Here is a 24574-nt window from a genome sequence, read left to right on the forward strand (position 1 = left end):
TATTCATCTTTTAAATTAATCCTTAATAATTTTTAATTTTCATTTATATCTTTATAATTTTAAAAGTTCAATAATTATTTTAATTTTTAATAAAAACTAAAGCACCTTTTTTCCCTTTCCGGCCACCATTCGTTCTTCACCCGCCATAGTCCTCCGCTCCCACCTACCCCTCCGCCATGAACGGATGAACTTATGTTCATCCCTTTTAGGGATGAATGATTTTTTTCATCCCTTTACGCCTAAAAGGGATGAAATAAACGGTTGAGGATTTCAGTCTCGCGGCGGTAGTCGGGAGGACGGAGGTGGCGGCGGTAGTTTCTGATGAGATTAGGTTTGATTTTAATTAAGTTAATTTATTTAGTGTTAAATAGGTTTTCAATTGTGTTAAATTAATGTTAAATTAAGACTAATTAAATTTAAAATTTGTAATTAGTTCATCCACTCTTTTTTTTGTCAGAGGGGTTCTTTTGATACGAAAATGCAAGTTGCGGGTTATTTTGATACGGAAATGCAAGTTTTGGGTCTGTTTGTACTAAAAGCGGCAAAATTGACTCATTTGATATTTTGTACCAAGTTGAGGGGGCGATTTGATCCTTTGTTCAATTTATATAATACCCAATGCACTTGTGGGGCATTTGAGTGACTATTGAGCAACTGCCACGTTTCATTCCAAATTCATATAGTACTTCACGGTTTTGCTGATCACTGGAAAACAAAAAGCAGCAGCAGCAGGAGGAGGAACGTACGAATGGAAATGGAAGAAAAAGAAGAAGCAAAATGTTCATCTGAAAACAGATATTGGATTTTGAGGCATGGCAAATCCATTCCTAACGAGACTGGTCTCATTGTTTCTTCTCTGGTTTGTCTCTGATTCTTTAGTTATTCAATTCCTTCTCGATTCCATTCACTGAGTTTATTGTTCAAATCAGGAAAATGGGATACGACCAGAATACCAATTAGCAGCTGATGGTGTCACTCAGGCGCAATTAGCCGGGCAATCGTTCCTCAAGGTAACCTATTTATCTCTCTGCCCTTATCAAATTTCATTTCTTTAGGTCTATTTTCACATGAGCTTACAGTTTGAGCACCAAAATTTGGATACGTGTTTAAACATTTAGGAACAAAAATACCCATGTCAAATTGGGCATCATATACATTGTAAGGTTTCACTCAATTAACGTGTCGGACACTTGGCATTTCAAACACGAACCTTCAATTTTAATATAGGAAGCCTTAAAAACGCTGTTTCGATATGTCCGTGTCCATGCTATTTGTAAGCTACTAATAGATTCTTAGCAGAACTACAAACTAAAGTAAATGTTACTGTTATATATAGTAATAGAACACCTTTATTGGACCCTAATTTTTGATTGGATGTTGCATGAGTGTAATTTATGTTAGCTCTTGGGATTACGTTAGTTGTTCAACTTCACAGCATTGAACTAAAGGTAATGCATTTACTAATTTGATACCGATTGATTAATCAAAAGGGCTTTACGATTCATAGTTGTCAAGCTTTTTTGAACCAATTGAGCTTTCAAGATTTAAGTAGAGTTAAGTATTGCATATTGGGGAAAGTATGAAAATACTGGATAGAAAAAGAAAAAAATTGTAGAGATGTTTTGTAAGCTGACATTGTACAGTTCATGTTATTCTTTTCCTTACTAAAAGTCTCATATTTGATTATTGTCGCTTCTAATTAATATTGTTATTCATGTAATAACTCATTCATCTATGTTGCAATGATATGCACACTGACTGTATGTTTTATGCAGGATCTGAAGGAAAGAAAAATACCAGTTGAAAGTGTCCGCATCTGCTACTCTCCATTCGCCAGAACAAGTCACACTGCTAAAGTTGTTGCATCGGTCTTAAATATTCCATTTGACGGTCCTCAATGTAAGGTCAAGTTTCCTTCCTCCTTTTACCGTCACTTTTTAATTAAGCACGAGTGCAGGAAATGAGACTTCATCATTCCACTTGTCTGTTTACTAAATAAATATCCTTGTCGAGTCATTCACACGATATTGTGAGTTGAAAATGAACATATGCTGTATTGTTTAGGTGATGTGGAACCAGAATTGTAAAATTAGGATTGTAATTCTTAGGAGTAGTATTAGGTTCACTATCAAGTCCGTAAATATCTAAAATATGTATTAGTTATTTTTATGCTCTTTAGATGAGCCAGAATCGTATAGTCATTTTCTAAATTATCTAACGAGCTTCCGTTTTTCTTTTAAAATTTATTTTTCATGTCTTGACTATGAAATAAATGTTAATGGACAGGTGATTGAAGATCTTCGAGAACGTTACTTTGGTCCTTCATTTGAACTTATGTCACATGATAAGGTATGAAACCGTAAAGAGAGTTTTGGTTTAATTTAACGGAATGCATATTTCTGCACGACGGCCATTTGTTTTTTTTTATTTTTGACATTTTCATCGAGCTGGTCCTATATGAGGGAGTAGCTTTAGAAATTGAAGCTCAGATGTGTTGTTTCTTTTCTCCACAGTATCCAGAGATATGGGCACTTGATGAGAAAGATCCATTCATGCAACCAGAAGGTGGGGAAAGTGTTGATGATGTTGCTGCTAGACTTGCAAGAGCCGTGGCAATCACGGAGTCAGAGTTTCAAGGGTAACGATTTACATATTTAATAGTTTTATCAAATATTAACATGATTTAATGGATGAAATGAGACGTGTATTTTTCAATTACATTGCTGTCATGTCATGTGTTGTGATTTATATGAATGTTATGTTGATAGCATTGTAACAAACTTGTTTTTTTCATGGATTTATGTGCAGGTGTGCTGTATTGATTGTTAGCCACGGTGATCCCTTGCAAATTTTGCAAACATTAGTGGATGCTGCTAAGCAGCACACTGGTGATGACTTGGCGTCGAGAATTCAAGCAGTTAAAGTCCCTTCAGTACTGTCTCAGCACCGTAAGTTTGCATTGCTTACCGGAGAGCTTCGGCTTGTGATATAATCAATCAACACTTTGCACTCCTGGATATAGCTTACGGTTTTGGCAAATTACTGAATAGGTCGTTTGGTTTTGACCAATTATTGATTGCTTTGTCAAACAATAGAACTAGGGTGTGTATCCAGTTCAAACCGGACCAAATCAAACCAGAATTTTAATCTTTTCAAATTCAAACAGAACTAATAATTTTTTGAATAATTAGATATTTCAAATTGAATATGGTTCAGGTTATACGAAAAGTGTAAAGCTAATTAGAACTCTGCTATTTGTACTTCAAAAAGCAATTACATTTCGAAATATATGCCGGAACAGTACATTGAGAAGAGAAATACTTGTAAATCAATATATCACTACTAGCCATAAAAGAGGCAATACTATGTCTATGAACAAAAATTTCCCATGAAGCAATATTACAATTCAACAGCTATGGCATAGCATACAACAATTTGGTTATGAACATGTATGAAAGGAGTGAAACATCTCAATCTGCAAGCTTTGTGGTAACTCTATACAGCACTTGATCACAAACTCTTTCACAAGAAAATTCTGAACCAAAAATTTCAGTCTCCTTGTGAAGCAGTAAAATATTTATGCACATGCAACCAGCAGCCACCCACTTACCGCCCTTGCGAATTCAGTTTTTCTCCAATCAATCTGATAAATGTCTAATCTTTTGTGACCCATCTGCAGCCTCTAATCTGAATCCCGCTGTAGCTTTGGTCACTGCTGCTTTCTCCCCCACTCTCTCCACTGGTATAACCTGATTTCCGTCGACTCTTCTTTCCCCTAACCACCCCACTGTCACTAATACTACCATTTAAGAGGGGATCATCTATTCCACGAATTACCCTCCGTGTGGGTGAAGAAGTGGCAATGTAACTGTCGTCCTTTGTTCTTCTCCTATCTTTGTCATGTTTCTTTATGTTTTGAGAAATCCTATGCAATTTCTCATTAAACTTTGTGATACCCTTTTCCATAGGTACCACTGCTTGGTTTACAGTGAACTTCACATCTTTCATAATCTGCATAAATTTAAGAAAGCAGTTTCAATACTTAATAAAGAGAAAAGCAGTTTCACTTCTCAAGAGATTCCTCTACGCATATTATATTGAAGACAAGCATGCTGCCTGGATCATACCAGGTGTATCTAGATATGGAACCACTGACTAAACTGGTAAATTAAATTACTATTGCCATTATCTGGGTTTAACCACTTCAGGACGAAGCAATTACTACTTTTCCACTACCACCGGTTCTTTTGCACAGTAATAAACGACAAAAACATTAAGGCCATATAGTGAACCATGGAACAGGAAAGAGAGTGGGAATAGAAATGGGCGTCCAATTTTAAGAAATCTCTTCACAAATTTATTTCGAGATAAATAAATAAATTCCAGCGGCATTACAAGAAATTTAAATTAAAAATAATTTGCTTCTAATAAATTTATCCCTTTCAAAATAATGATATAACGAATAGTTTGGATTCGTTGTATATCAACCAAAAACATGAATCCCATTTCCAAGAATAAGATCTCATTCCCAATTCAAGAGCATAACATGGTCTAAAGACAATATTGTCACTGATTAAGGCGAAAAGCCATCTCTATCATCCTATTACTACCACTGGCAGCACCTTAATTTGCGAAAATGGGTAAATGAACAATTTGTTTCTTCAGAAACAGTTTTGCACACTAAATTTAGAAAAGGAAATCATTCTACTATAATAATCCTTCATTTACTATCAAATTTTTTCACTGAAAAGTAAGGTTAGTGAAGATATTTGTTTGCAACGACGCCATTAGGCACTGACCTCAATGGACATGTCATAATACCAAGTTACCAACCAATAAACAAAATAGCAAGAAAACTTTATCATTTTTCGTATTAAAATATGATTTCCCTCATCAATAACCGCATTATTCAAATGGGACAAATCAGAAAATTAATAATTTATTTATACGGTAAATGTTTTTCTCTTCCAAAATAAATTCTACTGAATGCAGTCTCTGAAAGTCATATGATCATGCACCAAAAACTGAATCAAATTTATGACAAGTTGGGTTTTCTTCATTTTAGACAGCAGCAAGCACTAGAATTAAGACCTAATGAAAACTAGAGAAAAGAATCATTTTGCTATGCTATAAAGTAAAAGTCGAAGGGAATTTCTTTTGGCTGATCAATTTCAGGGGGAGGAACTCAATACTATAGGAAGACAAGAGTGGCAAAAGAAGTGGAAACGCCAACATCCCAATAAATACAAATGATATTTCTGCAGTTGTTAATGTTGGTTAGTTTTGTTCTACGCTACACATATTCGCAAAAACAAAATATATACAAATGATGCAAGAAGACTGGCTCATGAATCAAATCTACACATGATGCCTCCCACTGATTCATTATACAATCAATTAGGACATTTCAAAAAACTAAATAGTTCATTTGTAGCAACCATAACTTTAAATTTTTTTTTCTAAAAATTCCTAATCAATGCGTGCCTATAGATAAAGGATTGAGCACCTAAAACTAATTCCTATAGCTGATAAATTAGGTTCTTTGTTGTAGTAAGATCAAGAAATCCAACCTGTGGAGGAATAGGTCATGTTTACTTCACTATAAAGTATACTGTCACAGGGAAAATTCAAGGTTCTTTTTTATGACAAGATTCCTTTATTTTAAGGAAAAACGTGGGGAGACTGACAGCAAATTGGAAGATAACAAACCTGAAATAAAATTCAATTAATTTTCAAAAACGAATTGGAAACAAGAATAGTACTGTATTTTCAAATAAAAATCCTAAAATCTTGAGAGAATGAACCAAAAAACAAATTTATTGCAATTACGGAAAAAGAAGTAAATGCAATTCCATCATAAGTATCCCTATAAAGTACTCATGAGTAGATCAAATGAGAGCATATTTGATCTTTTTTCGCTCAGGAAGCAACTAATAGCAACAGGAGAATAAGCTATAGTGAATCTCTTCCACACTCTCTCTTGTCTCGCATATAGCTATAGAAACAATATGCAATAACAGAACTGTAATCCCCACACACCACAGGCCCAAAGGAAACATTATGAAACTCCAAGAGAATAATATTAGTAAATGCAAGAAAACTTACATATCCGCCGCCTCCAACAACAACATCTCGAACACTTTCCTTGATGGTCATTCCACTCTTGACATCAATGTCGGGATGAGGGAGACGTAACTTTGTGGGTCTTTCACTGTCTCTAACCTCATCTGGATCTAGAGGACAATCAACAGATGCATAATCTCCAAGAACAGAAACACTTCCAGAAACACGGTCACCCATCAGCTCATAAGTTTTTGCGGGGAACACATATAGATGAACGACAGAAGCAATGCCCATCTGTGCTGGACAAATGAATAGACATGTTATACTTTAATTTTTGAATGAGAATTAGAGCAGTTGCAGATTTTATTGCAAAATCCATGATGAACACTTAATACATTTTCAAGACTATTTTTGCAACACACAACTGAACCAGGTATTAGGCAGTGTATTAAACATACATGACCCTAAATTTCAGAACTTTATAAGACATAACCTAAATGTTAGCGTAGTTATCATTAGTAACTTCCTCCCTAAGTCTGTCCTTGACCGCCAACCAAACAGATAACTGTAATGAAGCTTAATTAACTTAAGGAACAAATATAGGTTCTAAATTTGATCGCATCTTACCCGTGGCTCTATTTTTCACAAGATACAAGTATGACAATTTTATCATCTGGACTTAATAGACTTATTAAGAGTTCAATTTCCAAATAAACAGCAAGGAGAACAGTGGTATAAGTTTGGCCCAAATCTATTTGCTCTACATTTTCTAAAGATGTAGTCACAAATCAGTTTGGCCCCAGTAAACTTGGAATTAAGCTGAACTACTCTTAACAGTATTTATTCTGTATTTTTTAAGTCAAGATTACAGGACGGGTTCGTAGAACAACAGAACAAGCCAGGTAGCTTTATTATCATGTAGTCTAAAGTGCATTTAAACAGCCACAAATTATTTGAACATAAAAAATAAACCCCCCGCCCCTATAGAAAAAAGGTTTCAAGCTACATATCCAGGACTTCACTCTTGCTCGTCTCCTCTGGTAATGACTTCCTATCGAAATTTAGCCACTCAAAAAGCGTTTCTTTTATCAACAAGATTTAAAATGAACCCAATCCCAGTGCTTAACTTCAACTGCCACACCAACCCTATATCCACTGTACATTTGCTTCTTAATTGCTTGAGCCTGCCCCCTAATTTTATAACTTATCCAAGTGTTATGAGTTTCTTACAGTTACCAAAAATAAACAAATGCAGCAACTGAATCCAAACTCCGGTTTTAAATCTCCTTCACCCAGTAATCATCTTGTGGTAAAATGCTCATTCAATCATGAGATAGACTAGAAATTTTGTTGGATAAGAGTAGCTACAATCAGAATAATTAAACAATAATAAAATTCTTTGAAAAAAACAGAATAATGAAAAATTATAAAAAATTTCAAAAATCAAACAACATTTAAGACGCATAAATCACCAACATTAAAAACTTAAGTAAAATCAGTAATGGTTGTTGGAGAACTAGTTATAACATAAAAGATTAATTAGATAATTTGTGCTCATCATTTTGACTCAGTTGATACACAAAACTATCTACTAAATAATCAATTATTTAAGGCAGGATATGTATTCATTCTCTCAGTACCACATTCAGTAATCAAACTATGCCCAAAAAACAATGATGCACAATAGCAGTTATGGAAGTTAAGAATATCAACATGCTTTTCTGATAAAACACAAGCAGGAAACTATATTGAAAGACGTATACCTCTATACAGATGATGAAGTCCTGGACAGTTGATTTAGGCAAGCCTTCTGCCAGAGCACTTTTGAATATACCAAGGGAGTAGAATAGAGCAATTGCCACTCCTTGCCACCAAGTCAAAAACACAATTGACTTAAATGTCAGGAACTTGTACAACGGTTTTATGTGTGCCAATTCATCATGTGTAGCAGTATAAAATTGAACCAAACAGTACAAAGCCCAAGATTGGCTGAAATTCAGAACCACTGCAATATAAGTATACCTACAGAATCAGAATCACCAGATAAGTAGTGTGATTAGGGTTTTTGTAAGAGAGTCTAAAATAATTTATCCGCTAAAATTATATAAAACATTAAAGCCAAGGGTTTAATAGAAACTTTTCAAAATTGAGGGGGAAACAGTAGTTTGGACCTAAGCTCATGACAGCAATAGTAATTAACCCTAAATACAATAATTCATAAAATTATTCAATAGAAGCTTAAACACTTGATAGAATACACATAAATGTAAAAGTATTAGTATCATCACCCCTACAAGATGAGGTTGTAAACATGTAATTACGACAATATTGGTCATAGTAATTTTTGCCAAGTGATTCTACTAAATTAGTCATAAGTCTACAATACATGATTGCACATACTATGAAGCTTAAACTTGCTGCCCACAAGCCTAAATGAGCTCATCACACTCAACACTGGCTCAATTGTCAAACAATCCCCACAATTATGCTTCATAAGAAATTAAGCAAACCCTTATAAAGTTGAATAACTAAGCCAATTACAAACAGCTTACACTGCTTCCAACCCTATGTATGACTATATATCCATAGAGCTACAGCTTAAGGGATGCATGTACAACTAATCTAACAAAACAAATCAATTGACTATGAGAATGCATGAAATCTAATCCTCTGAATTATTCAAGAGAAAGGAGGAAAATCATGAATGGCATTGTCGTACATTCTACAAGCAACACATTAAGTGGTCTCTTGCATGACTCCATATAAAGAATAGGTACTTAAAAAGAATCCAATCAAAAAACAAAGATAAAAGTCTACATTAAGTAACAAGAGCAAAATATCAATTAAGATCAACTTACCCACATCTCACTTTAAATTCCCCTTCACAATAGATACTAAGGGCTTCAAAAACTACTGCTAATATTGCAGTTACAGACTTGATTATCATCTGATATAAAAGGAATGAAATATATCATTTTATTCAACTTGAGAAGGGAGAAGTAATTGAAATATACAAATCAGAAACAAAAGACAAAATTTCTTGAAATGTGAACATACATATTGAACAATGCCAAACTTGACAACTTGATAAAACCACTTGCCAAGCCTCCAAGATTTGCAGAAGTACTTCATTGGAAAAGGATGCTTTACAAGCCCGTGATCATCATCACCATGTTCCAGAAGCGGAGTCTTATAACTCACACGTCCTTTTCTTTCCATAAATTCAATTGCCCTTCCTTCCCCGCCTTTAACAATATAAGACAATAAAAAGCCAGAAGTGGCAAACAATCACTAGAAGGAACATGAAATCTAGTACAAGGAGATTAAAAGACAATTACTTGTATTTATAAATTAAAATTATATTAGGACTAATTCAGAATCATATGAACTTTTAACTAGACATATTTCCAACATTTCCCTGGCAGTAGAAGGTAAAGCAGCTTTTGTTCAGAAACCATTGCTATATACATTACGGCATGATGTAATATATACAACTATTAATCAAATCACATGGCGCAAGCAAATTCTGGAATCATGGAGATCAGAATTCGTTTCTTGACATAAATATGCTCATAAAAATAGATAAGCAGGTGAAAGGTTAATACAATATTAAACTAAACTATTTTCCTTATGAAGTATCTAAACTACATCCAAGAAACAATCATGGGCACATTTTCGTTTCTGCATAGTCTAAAAGAAAAATACACTTGTGTGGTTTAGTGAAGTTCAAAGCCTTAGCACTTGTTCATCAATAAGTCAGCAGTAATCAACTAATTTTAAATTTCACTTATATATTCAGCACTATTGATGCAAATTATAAAAAAAAAAGTATGATAAAGAGGTTATATATCTAGAAAAGTAATCAATTTATATAGTGAGAATTTAAGGAATGCAAAGGATTAGAAAAAACTTCATGATAACAGCTGTAATAAGGAACATACCCAAGCAAGCAACAAGGTATCTTCCAAAGCAATACATGGCAAATGATTCATAGCAGTCCCTTAGTATCTCAACATATACACTAACTGATGGATTCGCCAGCGATGCAAACTGGATAAAACAACAATGTCAGAAAAAGGGGGAAAATTCACAACTAAAAAACTCATGTTTCTAGTTAATCAGAGAAATGCAATTCCAAAGTAATCAGAAAAATAAAGAGTTGTTTGCATATTAAATCCCAACATTTCACGTTAGAAGTTATTTAATCTCATTCTTTAAAACATTGCATTGCACTTCCCAATCTTTTAATTGTTGGCTTTGTGTAACATATTTCCGTCTTGCTATGCTGTTTTATACAAAATGGCGCCGTTTTGTACACATATTTTAGCTTTATATTTGGTGAAAAACGACTATAGACTACACAATGCAAAAGCGCGAAAGATTGGGATGTGCGATGCCACGTTTTAAAGAATGAGATTAAACTGCTACAAACGTGAAAAGTTGGGATCAAATATGCAAATAACCCAAAAGTAAATCAATTCAGTTAAAACGATTTAAACTCAGTAAATGAAGCTCAAGTTGGGAAACTAACTCACGGACTCAATGGCATAACACGGAACCATTAGTATAACACCAATTAAAAACTTTTGCTCCTGAAAGAAAAAGAATCAAACATTAGTATAAGTCCAAACATAACAATCAAAAACCAAGCAATATTTTTCAAGTAACTAGCGAAATCAGCAAAAAACCTCGGGATTCTTGTACGCCGAAAGATGCTCCAAGACAAGGTAAAATGACAAAGAAAGTGATAGAATCACAAAAAACATTGTCACCAAAATTGCCCATACTGGGGTTGCCGTTGGGCTAGCTAACACAGAACTAAAAATAAGATCTTGGTACTTCATTTATCTGCTGCTAGACTAACACATGATCACAATTTGCCAATTCAAATGCTACAATAATCGCCACTGTTGCCCAAATCACCCAAAAATCAAAAGGGTGTCAATAACTAAACCTGTCAAACAAAAACAAAAACGAAAAACTCATCAACAATCACCAGCGGAATTAAATAGTATAATCTTACCGCCTTAAAATTCATAGTACGCCCACCTTAAAATTTATATTTTATCAATTTTGCGCACCTTAACAAAAAATTCTGAATCCGCTACTGTCAACAATCCATAACTAAAGTCTTTTTATGATAATTCTAAGTAATACCCAGAAGCTAATTCAGTCAGGACTTTTCACAAACACTTAAGTTGTGTGGAAGTCAATAAGAAAAATTGATGATCGAACAGTCTGATTTTGTAATGCATTAAAGAAATAATTAACAAAGAAAAGTTGAAATGTAAGACTTACAGATAGAGCTGAATTGTGGAAATTGAGGAAAATTGGGAGTTCAGAATTGGGACCCAATTGTATTTTTAACGAATTAATTTAATTTACAACGTTAATTTTATTTGTAGGGACCAGCTCACCCTCTTATTGAATGGCCTTGTTGTTGTATAAAACTCAGAAAAATTCCCTAACTTGGTTAATCTCAATTAACAATTGAGATTATTGAATTTTTGAGTTGTGTGTTGAGTAACTAACCACTTTTTTTGAAGTAGTTTCCCATAAAGAAAAATTCTATAAGCATATTCTTTTGCTTATAGGGGTATAATCGACCAATGGCTGCTCATTTACTAGATTTCTTTTTGAACAAAGAATCAAATCGCCCCCTCAATTTCGAATAAAATATCAAATCAGTCTATCTGGCCGTTTTTGGTACAAATAGACCAAAACTTGCGTTTTCGTATCAAAAAGTCCCTCCCCTACTCTCACCCAAACAAATGAACTACACTCACCGTATAAATGGAAATTTTTTTAAAAACATCTAAATATTTTATTTATCTATTAAATTGATCCTTAATAGTTTTTAAATTCCAGCTATATCTTTATAAGTTTAAACTGAGACAATTATTTTTGGACTGCCTGCCACTTAGAGAGAGATGGCTCATCGCCAAACAAGGCGCTATCACTATGTCTCCTCATAAGCATCATGCTATATCTCCCTGAACTGTTGTTTTTTGATTTCCTGTCCTGATCTAATCCCAGTTCAAATATATATCTGTCACCTTCGTATGAAGATTCACAACCTTTTTTAAAAGTTTCAATGGTTGTTTCGTTTGTATTTTCAGACAATAGTATGATCTAAGATCGCACAACAAGGTTTAAAAGTATTTTTAATTTTATATATATATAAAATTGTTTGTTAGAGTATGATTATGTTATTTATGCTTTGAATGTATATTGAAATCCATTTTTAATTGCGTATGAATCCAAATTTTGCATAGCCAACTAATTAAAGATTAATAATCATCAAAATAAATTCCATATCAATCAAACGTCTAAAAATTATAGAACTGCCATGGAAATATATAATAAGTGGTTCAATTAGATATTAAAGATGATAGTTAATACGATTAATCACACATATACGTATGATTTTAAACGTTGTGCATGTAGGAATAAAATCAATACTATTTGTTATTTACTAAAATCCTCAGGAATAAATCCTTGCTTAGGATTACATATTTTTACTTGTCATAATCGATCACATAGAATCATATGTCGTCTATACTGTTGTATGCATGTTTACCAGGTTTTCAGTTTATATATAATATTTTCAGTTTTCGCTGTTTATTATAGATATGATATTATATTCATTGTTGTCTTTACTGCATGATATTATTTTTTAAGGTAATACCGGTAAATCAATAACCTTGATAAGATATCAAATCACAAGCTAATTCTGTCTCAAAAGCCAGATCTTTTGATACGATGCGTGTCATCTTAATGCATCCATGAGTGATTGAGATCGATTAGTCGGTATAAAAGAAATTTCTAGTACTATTAGATGTTGACTCCATTCTAATCGAGATCACTAATATGCCATAATTATGAGCGAAACTGAGCATATCAGATTCACAAACCGCTCACATCGCTTCATAATTTTATTTTGATGATTAAGATTTTTTTATCACTCACCCCTACCTATAAATGAATACGAGTAAAGTGTCATATGGTGGATATTAAGGTCACTGAGTTATTTCAATATTACATAAAGGGCAATAAGATACAAATTGTTAAAAACACAGTTATTAAGTTACCGAAATATTTTACGAAATGTCACTCGAGGCAAAACGCACTAATTTTTTTTGCGTTTTGTCCTACGTGTCATGTCATAAGTACAAAAAAGTGTATAATTCAATATCCTTTTTCAATAAGAGGGCGTTTTGTAATTTATGATAAATTTAATGGTCTTCTTTTAAGACGGTGACTTCCTTGAAAAATAGTGCAATAAGTTAGTGATAGTTTTTTACCGATTTAAATTTGGCTTAATTGTTCCAAAAATCACCAAGTTTCGCGTGTTTTTGATATTTGACACGAACTTTTAATTATGGCATATAAATACACAAACTATCAATTTTTTGCATATATAACACGAGCACCGTTTTTGACATATAACGGCAACGTTTTTGACCTAAAACGGCAACGTTTTTGACCTAAACGGCAACGTTTTTTTACCTAAAACAGAAATTTGGTCATATGTGCAAAAAATTGATAGTTTGTGTATTTATATGCCAAAATTAAAAATTCGTGTCAAATATCAAAAACACGCAAAAGTTGGTGATTTTTGGAGCAATTAAGCCTTTAAATTTTAGTACTATTTTTGTAATTTTGAAATAACTAAATGACCTAAAGAGTTTAACTCAATTACGTCTCAAATGACATAAGAAAAAAACGAATTCAAAGACAGCATTGATCCAATTTGAGAGTTGATTGATATAAAAATAAAGATTACATCTCTAATTAGTTTAAAAATAAAAAAAATATTTTTGAATGAATTAAAATAACTAAATATGAATTAAAATAGCTCCTTTCAAATTTAAAATTCTTCCATTTTTTTTAAGTCCACTTAGATGAATGACGCATAAGTATATTTTGATCTAATGTGATAATTTCTTTATCAATTTGCTTATAGGGGATTTTGGACTTGAGGGAAGCCACTCCCGGCTAAGTTTAGGCACGGCAACCATTTGTTCAAACGAAAACCATTTTAATCAATTTTTTAACGTTTTCTAAATGAAATTGTAAAAGTTTCAAATATTAGGAAGCTTATTTGCTCGTTAATCATAATAAAACAGAAGTTGATTAGCACCAAAATCATTAGTTTCTTCCAAACTCGGGCCAATTGGTAAAAAATGGAGAACAATACAGCAGTTCTGAAAGAGTGGTTTGAGCGAGTTGACTCAGAAAAAACAGGAAGCATCACTGCAGCTCAGCTCAAGGTCCTCTCATTTCTCTAATTATTTTGTTTTATTTGGTATGTTTGATTTTCTTCTAAATCGGCTAACAATATGATCAGAGTGGTCTAGCAGTAGGAAACCTTCAATTCCCCATTTCTATTGTCCAGCAAATGATCAGGTTATCTTCTATTCCCAATCTTTTTCTTTTTCTTTTTCAATTTTGCAGTTTTATGTAATTTTACATTTTGTTTTTGTTTTGACAGGATGTATGATTTTGATAGAAATGGAACTATGAGCTTTGAAGGTAATTCACTTTCTTTCTTATTATTACACGGATTATTTGTATATTAAATCTCAGCCTTTAGAGTTTTTTACAATTTCCAACCTTTCATTTTTTGGCATTTTACAGCCGAAATGAATTATTGCAATGTCGTTTTAGTCATTTACAATGGCCAAAACTACATCGTTTTTAGCGGAAAAACGCCTAAAATGGAATTGGGCTATAAGATGAAAAGTTTGAAAAAGTTGGGATGAGAATGATACATGGCTCGACAAAAAAATAAAATAAAAATAAATCGAAAAAAAGGAGAGTGATACATGGCTTATTACTATATAAAATCTTAACCTTCAGCGTTTTTTGCGTTTTAACCATATTATTCAAAACATGGCGCTCCAAAAAAAAGCCAACCTTTCGTTTTTTGGCATTTTACATTCCAAATGTCTTATCTGATGTCGTTTTGGTCATTTAAAACGGCAAAGAAGACATCTTTCTTTTTGAAAGTTAGGCTATAGGATGAAAAGTTTGAAAAGGTTAGGATGGATGGAGTGACACGTTTTGAACAATGTGCTGCAAAAAATACAAAAGTTGGAGATTTTTTTTATACAAATAACCCTTAGTACATTATGTTAATGTTTTATCTCAATTATCGAAATCCCTGTTCTTCCTTTTTTTTTTGCAGAATTTGTTGCCCTCAATAAGTTCCTTCTCAAGGTTGGTGCTTTATCATCAGTACATTGTTTTCTTGCATAGGTGAAGGTTATAGTGTTATAAATGAGATTTTAAAGTCTTAGCCTAAAATTTGTGTGAGGTGTTAATTGATGTTCATTTCTTAATTCTTTTCGTTAGCTTCATGCTCCTGAAATTTAGTGTTTCAATGAACTTAATTTGTTTTCCCATGATTTTCACTGGTTCTAAAATAATTTTGTGTCATTGTTGGGTTGACGAGCTATATAATGTGGTTGAGATTGTTGTAGCTTTTGTCTGTGATAAATCTTTCTACCTCTGGTAATACTTAAGGATCATTCAAAAAAGGAAGTGTTTTGGACTTTTAGTTATAACTACCACTAGATAAAATACATTAAAATTACCATAAACATTCGGTGTTGCTCCTATCCAGTGCTAGGTCGTGGTAAATGATATTTCAATGGGCAAGCAAGGTTATGACTTGGTGATGTTATGCATTGAATTTTTTTATTTGTTATATATGATTTTCATCCGTGGACCAATGCTTTCATATATCTAAAAGGCTTAATCACCAAAAAAATCCCCCACCTTTTACCCCCTTTTCAGTTGCACCCTGACGTTGCAATTTTGTCAGCTGCACCCAAATTCGCATCTTTGGTTTTCAATCCCACCCTCAAAATCAAATTGGATTGTTTTCCACTCGGAAAAAATTCATAAAAACCCTTATGAAGTACTTGTATGAACTCTTTTCCACACAAAAAGTTAAAAATAAAACCTAATCGCTCAAAAACCCTCCACCTTTAATTTTTTTTCTGATTGCACCGTGCCGTTGGAAAACTCTCTCAAAACCCTCCCACCTTTAAATTTCATTCCAATTGCACACTGACGTAGGAAAATCCTCTCAAAATCCCCCCACTTTTAGATTTTTTTTCAATTGTACCATAAATTGGAAATTTTTATGGTTTTGATTTTAAAAAGTTAGTGGATATAATTTTAGGAAGAATGATTTTTTACATTATTAATAATATTAGTGTTTAATTAGAATATGGATTAAAAATGAAAGATTATTTTTAAAAAAAATTATGTGAAAAGAGGTCAATTTAATACTTTGGGGTACAATTGAAAAAGAATGTAAAGGAGGGAGGGTTTTGAGAGGATTTTCCTACGTCAGGGTGCAATTGCAAAAAAGTTTAAAAGTGGGGGGCTTTTGAGTGATAATGCCTAAAAATAAATGACTTATTTTAACTGTTTCCAAATGAAGAAGAGATCAATTTAATACTTGAGGGTGGAATTGAAATCCAAAGATGCGAATTTGGGTGCAGCTAACAAAATTACAACGTTAGGGTGCATTTGAAAAGGGGCTAAAAGGTGAGGGTTCTTTTGGTGATTAAGCCTATCTAAAATGACTTGCAACCTAAAGAATTCAAATCCTATGTGGAGGAGAAGCTGAAGACAGTAAAAGCAGCATTTGAAGTGGGTAAGTTGGGGAGGCAGTGGCTGTTGAACACTTTGAAGTTAGTCTGCTTCTCACCAAAGTTGAAGTTTAAGACGTGTAGAAAGCTTTTTCATTGATTTTACTTCAAAGTTTGTCAAATGAATTCATCCAAACTTTATCTGCTTCCAAATGATGGTAAAATCTATTGAAGTATTGATGGATGCTTTCAATAGTCAGGGCTAGATTTCAGCAGTAGTCGCTTAGGAGCATGGACGAATGTTGAAATGTTGGAAAGAAGCAGGCTAAGTGGAGTTTCTTACAGTTCTAATTGAAAAGTATTTTCATCAAGAGGAGGAATATAGGTACCATGACAAGGTGATGTCTGGACTGTTGATCCTTCAAATAACTGCTGCTGGACTCAGGAAAATAATTAAATTTGATAAAACATGCTCTTGTATGTTCAGGTAGTACACGATAATTCACGTTCATAATAGCATCTCAGTAATAAAGAAAGACTATTGAGGAACAATAACTTGAACTCGGATTCTGGTGATAACCTTTATCATTACAGCATCTCCTTTGGATGTCAACATGTTTATGCAAGTTTGTGGAGGAACTCCAACAAATATATGTCTGATGCTTTTACTTTGAGGATTATGATGGATTGAATCCGTAAGTTCTTGACGACTGCAGACTTTGTGGTGAAACTGATGGCCAAAGAGCAATGATCTAAAAGGAGTCTATTTAGAGTTCGTGCTGATTGGATAGAGGTTCTTTCTCTGGAAAAGTAATTGACTTGGATACTGCAAAAATACAAGGTACATAAACTGGTCAACTTATGTGGTGCGGCTGCAATGTCCACTAGTTGTTAGGTGATTATCATTTCTGCTAAATGATATGGAAAGAAAAGAAATGTAGATGCCAGGCCACTACTAGTGAACCATGTCTAAGTTTTCAGCTGCTAAAATTGCACATTATGATGGTAGAACTAGAGATATTATAAGGTTGACAATTTATTGTTTCTTGCCCCTAGTCCTATTGTGGGAGTAGGAGTCTTTCATCTGGCCGCTGATAGTTCAGCCATTGGAGTGCTTCATAGGCAGTGCTTTCTCTTATTTTGAGGGCTCTAGAGCAAGAAAAGAGATAGACAAGCATATCTTCTTAAATAAAGGCTACTTTTCAAGCTCTTATCTTTCTTCTTTCTTTCGGCAATGAAGAAGAGAATTACTAGAGAATAAGAAGACTATAATAGTCATTATAACGAGGAAGCCTGTGGGCTGGGAAAGCTGTTGGATTTTGTAAATATGCATGGACCTGAAGCACAGTTGGGAAATGATTGCTCGTCCCTTTATAACCAGAGATTAGGATAGGTTATGTTCTTTTGGTCATCACTATCGAACTAAATAGCTGGCATTTGGGTTGATGAACTTCCTGGTTCCTGCTGGCTGCGTTTGAAAAATTACTATTAGGTTAGAGAGGATGGCAGTGGGTTCTGATTCATTCAATTTATTTATCATCACTAATTCGGTCTGTCATTTATAAACATCCGAGGAAGCTGGCATGAGAAGAATTAATGCTGCTGAAATTAACTTTTCGTGTGCGGTTTATAGACTAAAGAATATGAGGGGATGATCTATACTCCCTTTCCCCCATACTTAGCTTGTTTTTGTGGTAGAACATCGTATTATTTTGCAAACAGATTGTACATTCCATCGAAGTTCTTTCTATCCTATGAATTAAGTTTGTTGTCAAGAAGATAATAGACACTGCATTGTTTAGTGTTATTATCGTTTATTTGTTGAAAGTTCAATTGATAATTCATGACGACTTGAACAAGCTTTTTATTTGTTATTTTTTTTTCTTTTTTGCCTTTTGCAGGTTCATCATGTCTTCTCAGATCTAGAGAGGTAATTTTAAGGCTTAGTATTTCTTGTAATGTTTTGTTGGAAACTTGATCTTTTCTCCGATCTTATTGATCGCCTAACACATTTTACGTCAGATACTTGGATCCTTTTAGTCTTGAAAATGACTTTTCTCCTCCTTTTCTAGCTTGCAAATTTGCATTTGTTGTACTTATTTTCTATATTGTCAAAAATAAATAAATTATATTTGTTATATAGTTCCTATACGATGATGAGTAATGGTTTTATGTCAGCTATGTATTGGGTTTCTCGCTTGTTCTGCAAGATTTATATCCTACAAATTTATAAATTGCTAAACTTTCAACTACAAATTTGATATTGGAAAGAATTGGAATCTAAGTAAAAACAAAATTTTACCAATTTTTTTTTTCATTTTTTTTTAAATAATTTAACAAATTTTAACCATAAATAACAGAAATAAATTTATATATATTTTTCACTAAAATTATAAATATTGCATTTCATTTGACATTATGATTTCAAATTTAAATAAAAAATTCAGTGTACCAAATCAAAAAAGGGATTAGAAGTTTTATTCTGTTTCCATTTTCTTCGCTGCCAACGTGCCCCAAGTGTATTTCGAATGTATTATTTCAAGTTCAACCTCCTGAAATTTTATGATTTATTGGAGGCTTTGGCTATACTTGAACTCGGACGATGGAGTTTGCATTTAATGGTCTTTTGAAGTCTTAATCTTAACATAAGTTTTGACCATATTTGAATATTGAGAACATTTTACTCTGTCTTCTACCTTACTAAGGTTGACATGTTACTTCTGTGCTAACTGTCTCGTTTTCTATCTGTTTCAGGAGCCGTGGCCATCTTCTTCCTGATGATGTGTATGAGGTAGTTTCTGAAGAAAAAACTTCTTTTATAGCTAAATAATCCAGTTTGACTTGCTGGGGGATAATTCTTTTAAAACATCGGTCACGAGTCCATTATAGTCGTCTTCTATTCCACCATCCTCACTGTCGAAGCGCTGTTTCAGGGAGTGGCAAAAATGGGTTTCTCACTGGACTCTCCAGCTTTTTACACAGTTTGTGAGGTTAGGCTTTTTTTTACTTCTACATTATGACTCTGATAACCAAAAGCAATCTGATATAACATGTCACCTTCTTAAACTCAGGGTTAATTTTTATGGCCTGATCATATTTAGTGCCTAGTATTAGATCTAGTGAGACCATCTGTTGGGGTTTTTTAGCAGATTTTTAATATAATTATATTGAATCCTTGAAAATAAACAAAGAATAATTTCAGAAGTAAAATGCTGAGACCGTCCTCTTTTTTTTTTTACTTTTAGAGCTTCGATCAGAAGAAGAACGGAATATTTCGTCTGGATGACTTCATTTCTCTCTGTATCTTTCTACAGTCTGCCCGGTATGTATATCGTAGATCTAACATGGTCATCTTTAGCATCCTGTAATATATCGAAGTTGAAGCACCGCATGTTTTTCCCCCTTACTGAAAGAACTTATTAAAATTTTAAACTTTTTAGTTACGACGCAGCATTACGGATATTATAATGTATCATGTGGTTGGTTGCAGGAATCTTTTTAACTCATTTGATACAACTAAGCAAGGAAGAGTCACTCTTGATCTCAACCAGTTTGTTTATTGCAGTAAGTAAACACAATTTTATTTAAAATGCTGAAGTAGTTAATGCAAATGGTAGCAATTATTAATATTGTTACTCTTTTCTCATGCAGCTGCCAATTGTAGAATATGAAGCCACCATTGCAGCTGTAGATATTACTATTATATATACTATGATTGGTGTTTTGTAATTTATTAAATGTACCAAACCATACAAAGATCATGTGTGTAGATTCTTATGACATAAAATTTTAATTTAGATTCATTCTGGTCCCCTATCTGGTTCTTGAAAGGTTTTGCTTTTAGGGTTAAATTTCAAGGCCTAAGGAGGTTCTTTCCGGGAAGTAAGATATCTTTCTTACTCGGTTCATTTTTCATAGGGATAAGGTACAAAAATGACCCTAATGTTTACCCTATGGCTCACATTCCCTCCTACTGTTTTTTGAGTCTCAAAAATGACCTTAACCTTACCAAAATGGAACAAATATACCCTCCACCATTAGACGGAGGGTATATTTGTTCCACCTTGATAACGTTGGGGTGATATGTGTTTCACTTTAATAACGTTAGGGTCACTTTTGAGACTAAAAAAAATTAGGGCAAAGAATTCATGGCTTTATGAGTTCTCCATAACCTCTTTGAACTGTTCTAATTTGCTAAAAATAGTAGTTGACCACTAATATTGTCAAATTTTAAAGTTTGTGTTGTAATTGCAAATCACGATAAAGTTTGTAATTTAATTTCCAATTAACCCTTATTAAAACTAGGGTTAATTTCATATAAAATCACAAATTCTATACGTTTTTTCATTTTAATCACGTCCTTTAAAAGGTATCATATAATTTACCACCTTTTATTTCTTTTGCAAATCTATCACCAATGTGAAAATTCGGTGTATCTTTGTTGACTCAAGAACCGGAATCGACAAGAAAAAAGGAAAAAAAGTTTTTTTTTGTTTTAATTAGGGCATTAGTCAATTTAGGACATCTTTTAAAAAACGTGGTTAAAATGAAAAAACGTGTGGAAGCGGTGATTTCATATGAAATTAACCTTTCAAACTATATAAGGAGAAGGTACAAAAATGACTCTAATGTTTACTCCGTGGCTCATATTTCCCCCTAATGTCTTTTGAGTCTCAAAAATTGTCGTAACCTTATCAAAGTGGAACAAATATACTCTCCATCTTTAGACGACGAGTATATTTGTTCCACTTTGGTAATATTAGGGTTATATCTGTTCCACTTTGATAACGTCAGGGTCATACTTGAGATTTCAAAAATATTAGGACAACGGCTAATTGTATGCCACATTAGCCGACTTAACATTAAATCACGCTACCGTTAGACAAAGGGTATATTTGTTCCACTTTGGTAACATTACGATCATTTTTTAGGCTCGAAAAACATTAGGGGGGAATGTAAGCCACATGATAAACATTAGGGTCAGTTTTGTACCTTAACCCAACTATATAAAAGAAATTTAATTTAAATAATTTAAAATTGAGGAATGATTCTAACACTATCTTATTCCTTGTTATTTTATTATAGCCAAATTTCTTACACATCCAATTTAAAAATGTTACCAATCTTAACCATTTAAAAGGTTAACATATGTTTTAATCTAATTTCATTAATTGTGAATATGAATATATATTTTAATGATAAATTAGAGTTAACAATTCAAAAATATTCCACTTTTTAGAATTTTTTTATTTGTATCAACTTTAATCTTCAACTTTAATCTATTTTTTAATTATTTAATTTTAACTATAGCTATTTGTTCAAATTGAAGTGAAAAAAATTTAAATATTATCTTTTATATTGTTTTATATTGTTACAACTTGCATTTTTACAACAAAAAAATTTCAAACATGAAACAATAGAAAAAATATATTTGAATTTTTTTCACTCCAACTTAACAAACGATTATAATTAAAATACAAAATTAAAATGGTCTAAAATTGAAAATTTTAAAAGATTCCATAAAAAAATAAAAAGATGAAATATTTTTGGATAATTAAGATAAAATTATATTATAATTATGAGGAAATTACACCATTTACTAAAAAAAAATGAAAATAATTATAAAACTACATGTTGACTTTTTTCATTTACAAAAATATTAATAATATTTACAAAACTATAAAAAAATAAAAATAATATCAAACATACGGTGTATACTGTGGGTATAATGTCAGTATATTAATAAACTAACATTATATCAATATTATAGCAAAATTATACCAACATTATACATACTGAGATTTTATTAATATTAAATAAAAATTTACCAAAATTACATCAAATAGTATACTAAAAATTAAATTAATAATATATCAAAATTATACCAACAGTATACCAAGAGTGTACACATCCAAATATACTGAAATTTTATTATTACATCAACATTACACCACATCGCATACTAAATATTAACCTAACAATATACTAAAATTATACCAACAATATACAAATTCTCTAGTTCATTACCAACTATAGTGAAAAATACATATAAAAAAAATATACATGTTATCAACTAGAAAATATATATAAAAATTTATAATCGATATACCAAAAATATACTGAAATTATACCAATAATAAACTAAATATTATTTTTAAATTATCTGATTCATAGTTTTTATATTCCAAAATTATACCATAATTATACCGACATTATACAAATCGTACTTTTATAATTAATTTTCATTTTTGGTACTTCTGTAATTAATTTTAAATCAGTCGTATTTTTGTAAATAAAAAAAGTTTACAGGTACTTTTGTAAATATTTTTAAAATTTTAGGTACTTTTATCATCGTCCCTATAATTATTATTAACCTCTAAAGTGAAGATAAGATTATCAAAATAAAAAAAAAAATTGGTAAATATTTATAAAGTTAATAAACATATAAATTTTGTTATCTATGAGGGAATTAATAATGCCTAGATGATATGAATGAAGATATTTTTGGATATTATGTGACATCTCAGATTGTCCAATCAATTCATCCCTTTTGATATTTTCCTGAATTGGCCAGAAATTATGGGCCGATTGAGTCGCGGATTGAACACTAGACTCATCCAGCTGCCACTCATTCTTCATCTTCTTCATCTTCATTTCTATACTGTAATTAACTGAGGCTACACTTTTAATTTTAATGCGCATTTAAATCTTTGTAGTTAACAATTTCAGGGTGAGAAATTTATTTAGGGTCAGTGATTTATAAGAAAAAAAATGAAGAAAGGCTGGATTCACCCCTCAATTTGCCATGAAATATTAAAAAGTTATTATAAAAGCTTTCAGATCAAACTAATCCATAATTAACGTGTTATATCAAAAACACCCAAAAAGAGTGGAAATATCATTCCCCTAAACTATGTAAATTATATCAATTCACCCTTCCTTTTCCATCGAAAACCACTTCATTTCACCGCCAACCGCCGCATCTACTAATTAACCGCCCATATTTTTTTCCACCGTGATTCTTTCTTGACAATTTTTTTTCTGTGGAAGAGTAGACCCATCTGCGTCTGCCCTTCAACGGGGCAAACCCAGATCATCGAAGGAGCAGATGCTCCTTGCCTAAGGAGAAGCAGCTTCTCAAGCGAGGAGCTGAGGAGGTGCTCTTCCTCCGAAATTAAAAAAAAATGTTTTTTTTCTTCAAAATTTAGATATTAAATTATATATTTTTAAAGTAGTAATGCTTAATTTAGACTTTTATCAGGATAGTGTGTTTTGAACGCGGGTTGAGAGTGTGCAACAATAAAAAAAGAGCTGATTATTGCAGTTTGACATAGTTATACGTCTGTTTAACTTAAAAGCATCTAAAATGACTCTTTTAATATTTCATGCCAAGTTAAAGGGGTGAATTGATCCTTTGTTCAGAAAAAAAATTTGTCATAATTTTTTCATATCTAATAAAAAAAATCAAAAATTGATATGTCCAACTAATTTTGACCAGAATGGGTGCACAGGCCCGCCCGTGAACGGCCTTGACAATGGGGGATATCAAATTGTATCTTTATAGTGATTTGATATTTCAATACCAAATTAATGACAAAATATAATGGACACATGTGTTATAAATTAATGTAAATTACAATGAATTTTAAATTACATGTTTTAAAATATCGAATATATAAAATTTGTATAAATAAATGGTGATAGTTATTTTGAACAGATCCATGTTATGGTTCTGTTCTCCGGTGAAAAGACCCATCATAATTGATCCGTTTATTAGATTCAATTTGAAAAAAATTAATATTTAAATTCTAAAATAATTATTTATTTAATTTTTGGACGGATTTTTTTTCTGGCGGCGGCAATGACAGATGGCAGTTTTCGGTTGAGTGGTTTGATTTAATTGA

At 32.3% G+C, this 24574-nt stretch overlaps 3 protein-coding genes across 7 annotated transcripts; 2 read left to right on the forward strand and 1 right to left on the reverse strand.

Annotated features, from left to right (window-relative positions):
- Positions 1-658: 658 nt before the first annotated feature.
- On the forward strand, positions 659-3206 carry LOC126681238 (metal-independent phosphoserine phosphatase). The gene is made up of 6 exons (XM_050376727.2): positions 659-859; positions 930-1010; positions 1776-1904; positions 2287-2349; positions 2514-2638; positions 2809-3206. Exons 1-6 carry the CDS (start codon positions 749-751, stop codon positions 2990-2992), a joined length of 693 nt encoding a protein of 230 aa, XP_050232684.1. The 5' UTR covers positions 659-748; the 3' UTR covers positions 2993-3206.
- A 112-nt stretch (positions 3207-3318) lies between these two features.
- On the reverse strand, positions 3319-11589 carry LOC126681237 (protein LAZ1). Of its 5 annotated transcripts, none has more exons than XM_050376721.2 (9): positions 11362-11584; positions 10752-11017; positions 10599-10655; positions 10005-10113; positions 9121-9308; positions 8922-9010; positions 7827-8085; positions 6106-6357; positions 3319-4011 (listed from the first exon to the last, which is right to left on the reverse strand). In XM_050376721.2, exons 2-9 carry the CDS (start codon positions 10905-10907, stop codon positions 3655-3657), a joined length of 1467 nt encoding a protein of 488 aa, XP_050232678.1. In that variant the 5' UTR covers positions 10908-11017; positions 11362-11584; the 3' UTR covers positions 3319-3654. The 5 variants fall into 5 exon arrangements, with proteins under 5 accessions (XP_050232678.1, XP_050232680.1, XP_050232681.1 ...); XM_050376723.2 differs by lacking the exon at positions 11362-11584 and adding an exon at positions 11145-11340; XM_050376724.2 differs by lacking the exon at positions 11362-11584 and adding an exon at positions 11113-11340.
- A 2433-nt stretch (positions 11590-14022) lies between these two features.
- LOC126683342 (uncharacterized) lies at positions 14023-20473 on the forward strand. Its single transcript, XM_050379203.2, has 10 exons — positions 14023-14336; positions 14414-14472; positions 14558-14598; positions 15254-15285; positions 18572-18600; positions 19425-19461; positions 19604-19660; positions 19916-19992; positions 20161-20234; positions 20322-20473. Exons 1-10 carry the CDS (start codon positions 14250-14252, stop codon positions 20339-20341), a joined length of 513 nt encoding a protein of 170 aa, XP_050235160.1. The 5' UTR covers positions 14023-14249; the 3' UTR covers positions 20342-20473.
- The last annotated feature ends 4101 nt before the right edge of the window (positions 20474-24574 follow it).

This window comes from Mercurialis annua, linkage group LG5 (assembly GCF_937616625.2).
Source record: "Mercurialis annua linkage group LG5, ddMerAnnu1.2, whole genome shotgun sequence".
Classification (NCBI taxonomy): Eukaryota; Viridiplantae; Streptophyta; class Magnoliopsida; order Malpighiales; family Euphorbiaceae; genus Mercurialis; species Mercurialis annua.

What these genes read in the sequence shown, in the direction of transcription:
- LOC126681238 (XM_050376727.2), top strand. Translation starts at nt 749, where the DNA reads ATGGAAATGGAAGAAAAAGAAGAAGCAAAATGTTCATCTGAAAACAGA. An exon ending in AACTTATGTCACATGATAAG is followed by an intron (nt 2,350 to 2,513) that starts GTATGAAACCGT and finishes TTTTCTCCACAG; the next exon opens with TATCCAGAGATATGGGCACT. An exon ending in ACGGAGTCAGAGTTTCAAGG is followed by an intron (nt 2,639 to 2,808) that starts GTAACGATTTAC and finishes ATTTATGTGCAG; the next exon opens with GTGTGCTGTATTGATTGTTA.
- LOC126681237 (XM_050376721.2), bottom strand. Translation starts at nt 10,907, where the DNA reads ATGAAGTACCAAGATCTTATTTTTAGTTCTGTGTTAGCTAGCCCAACG. An exon ending in ATACCTTGTTGCTTGCTTGG is followed by an intron (nt 9,309 to 10,004) that starts GTATGTTCCTTA and finishes ATATTGTTAAAG; the next exon opens with GCGGGGAAGGAAGGGCAATT. An exon ending in ACTTCATCATCTGTATAGAG is followed by an intron (nt 6,358 to 7,826) that starts GTATACGTCTTT and finishes TGTCCAGCACAG; the next exon opens with ATGGGCATTGCTTCTGTCGT.
- LOC126683342 (XM_050379203.2), top strand. Translation starts at nt 14,250, where the DNA reads ATGGAGAACAATACAGCAGTTCTGAAAGAGTGGTTTGAGCGAGTTGAC. An exon ending in TCACTGCAGCTCAGCTCAAG is followed by an intron (nt 14,337 to 14,413) that starts GTCCTCTCATTT and finishes CAATATGATCAG; the next exon opens with AGTGGTCTAGCAGTAGGAAA. An exon ending in CAACCAGTTTGTTTATTGCA is followed by an intron (nt 20,235 to 20,321) that starts GTAAGTAAACAC and finishes TTTCTCATGCAG; the next exon opens with CTGCCAATTGTAGAATATGA.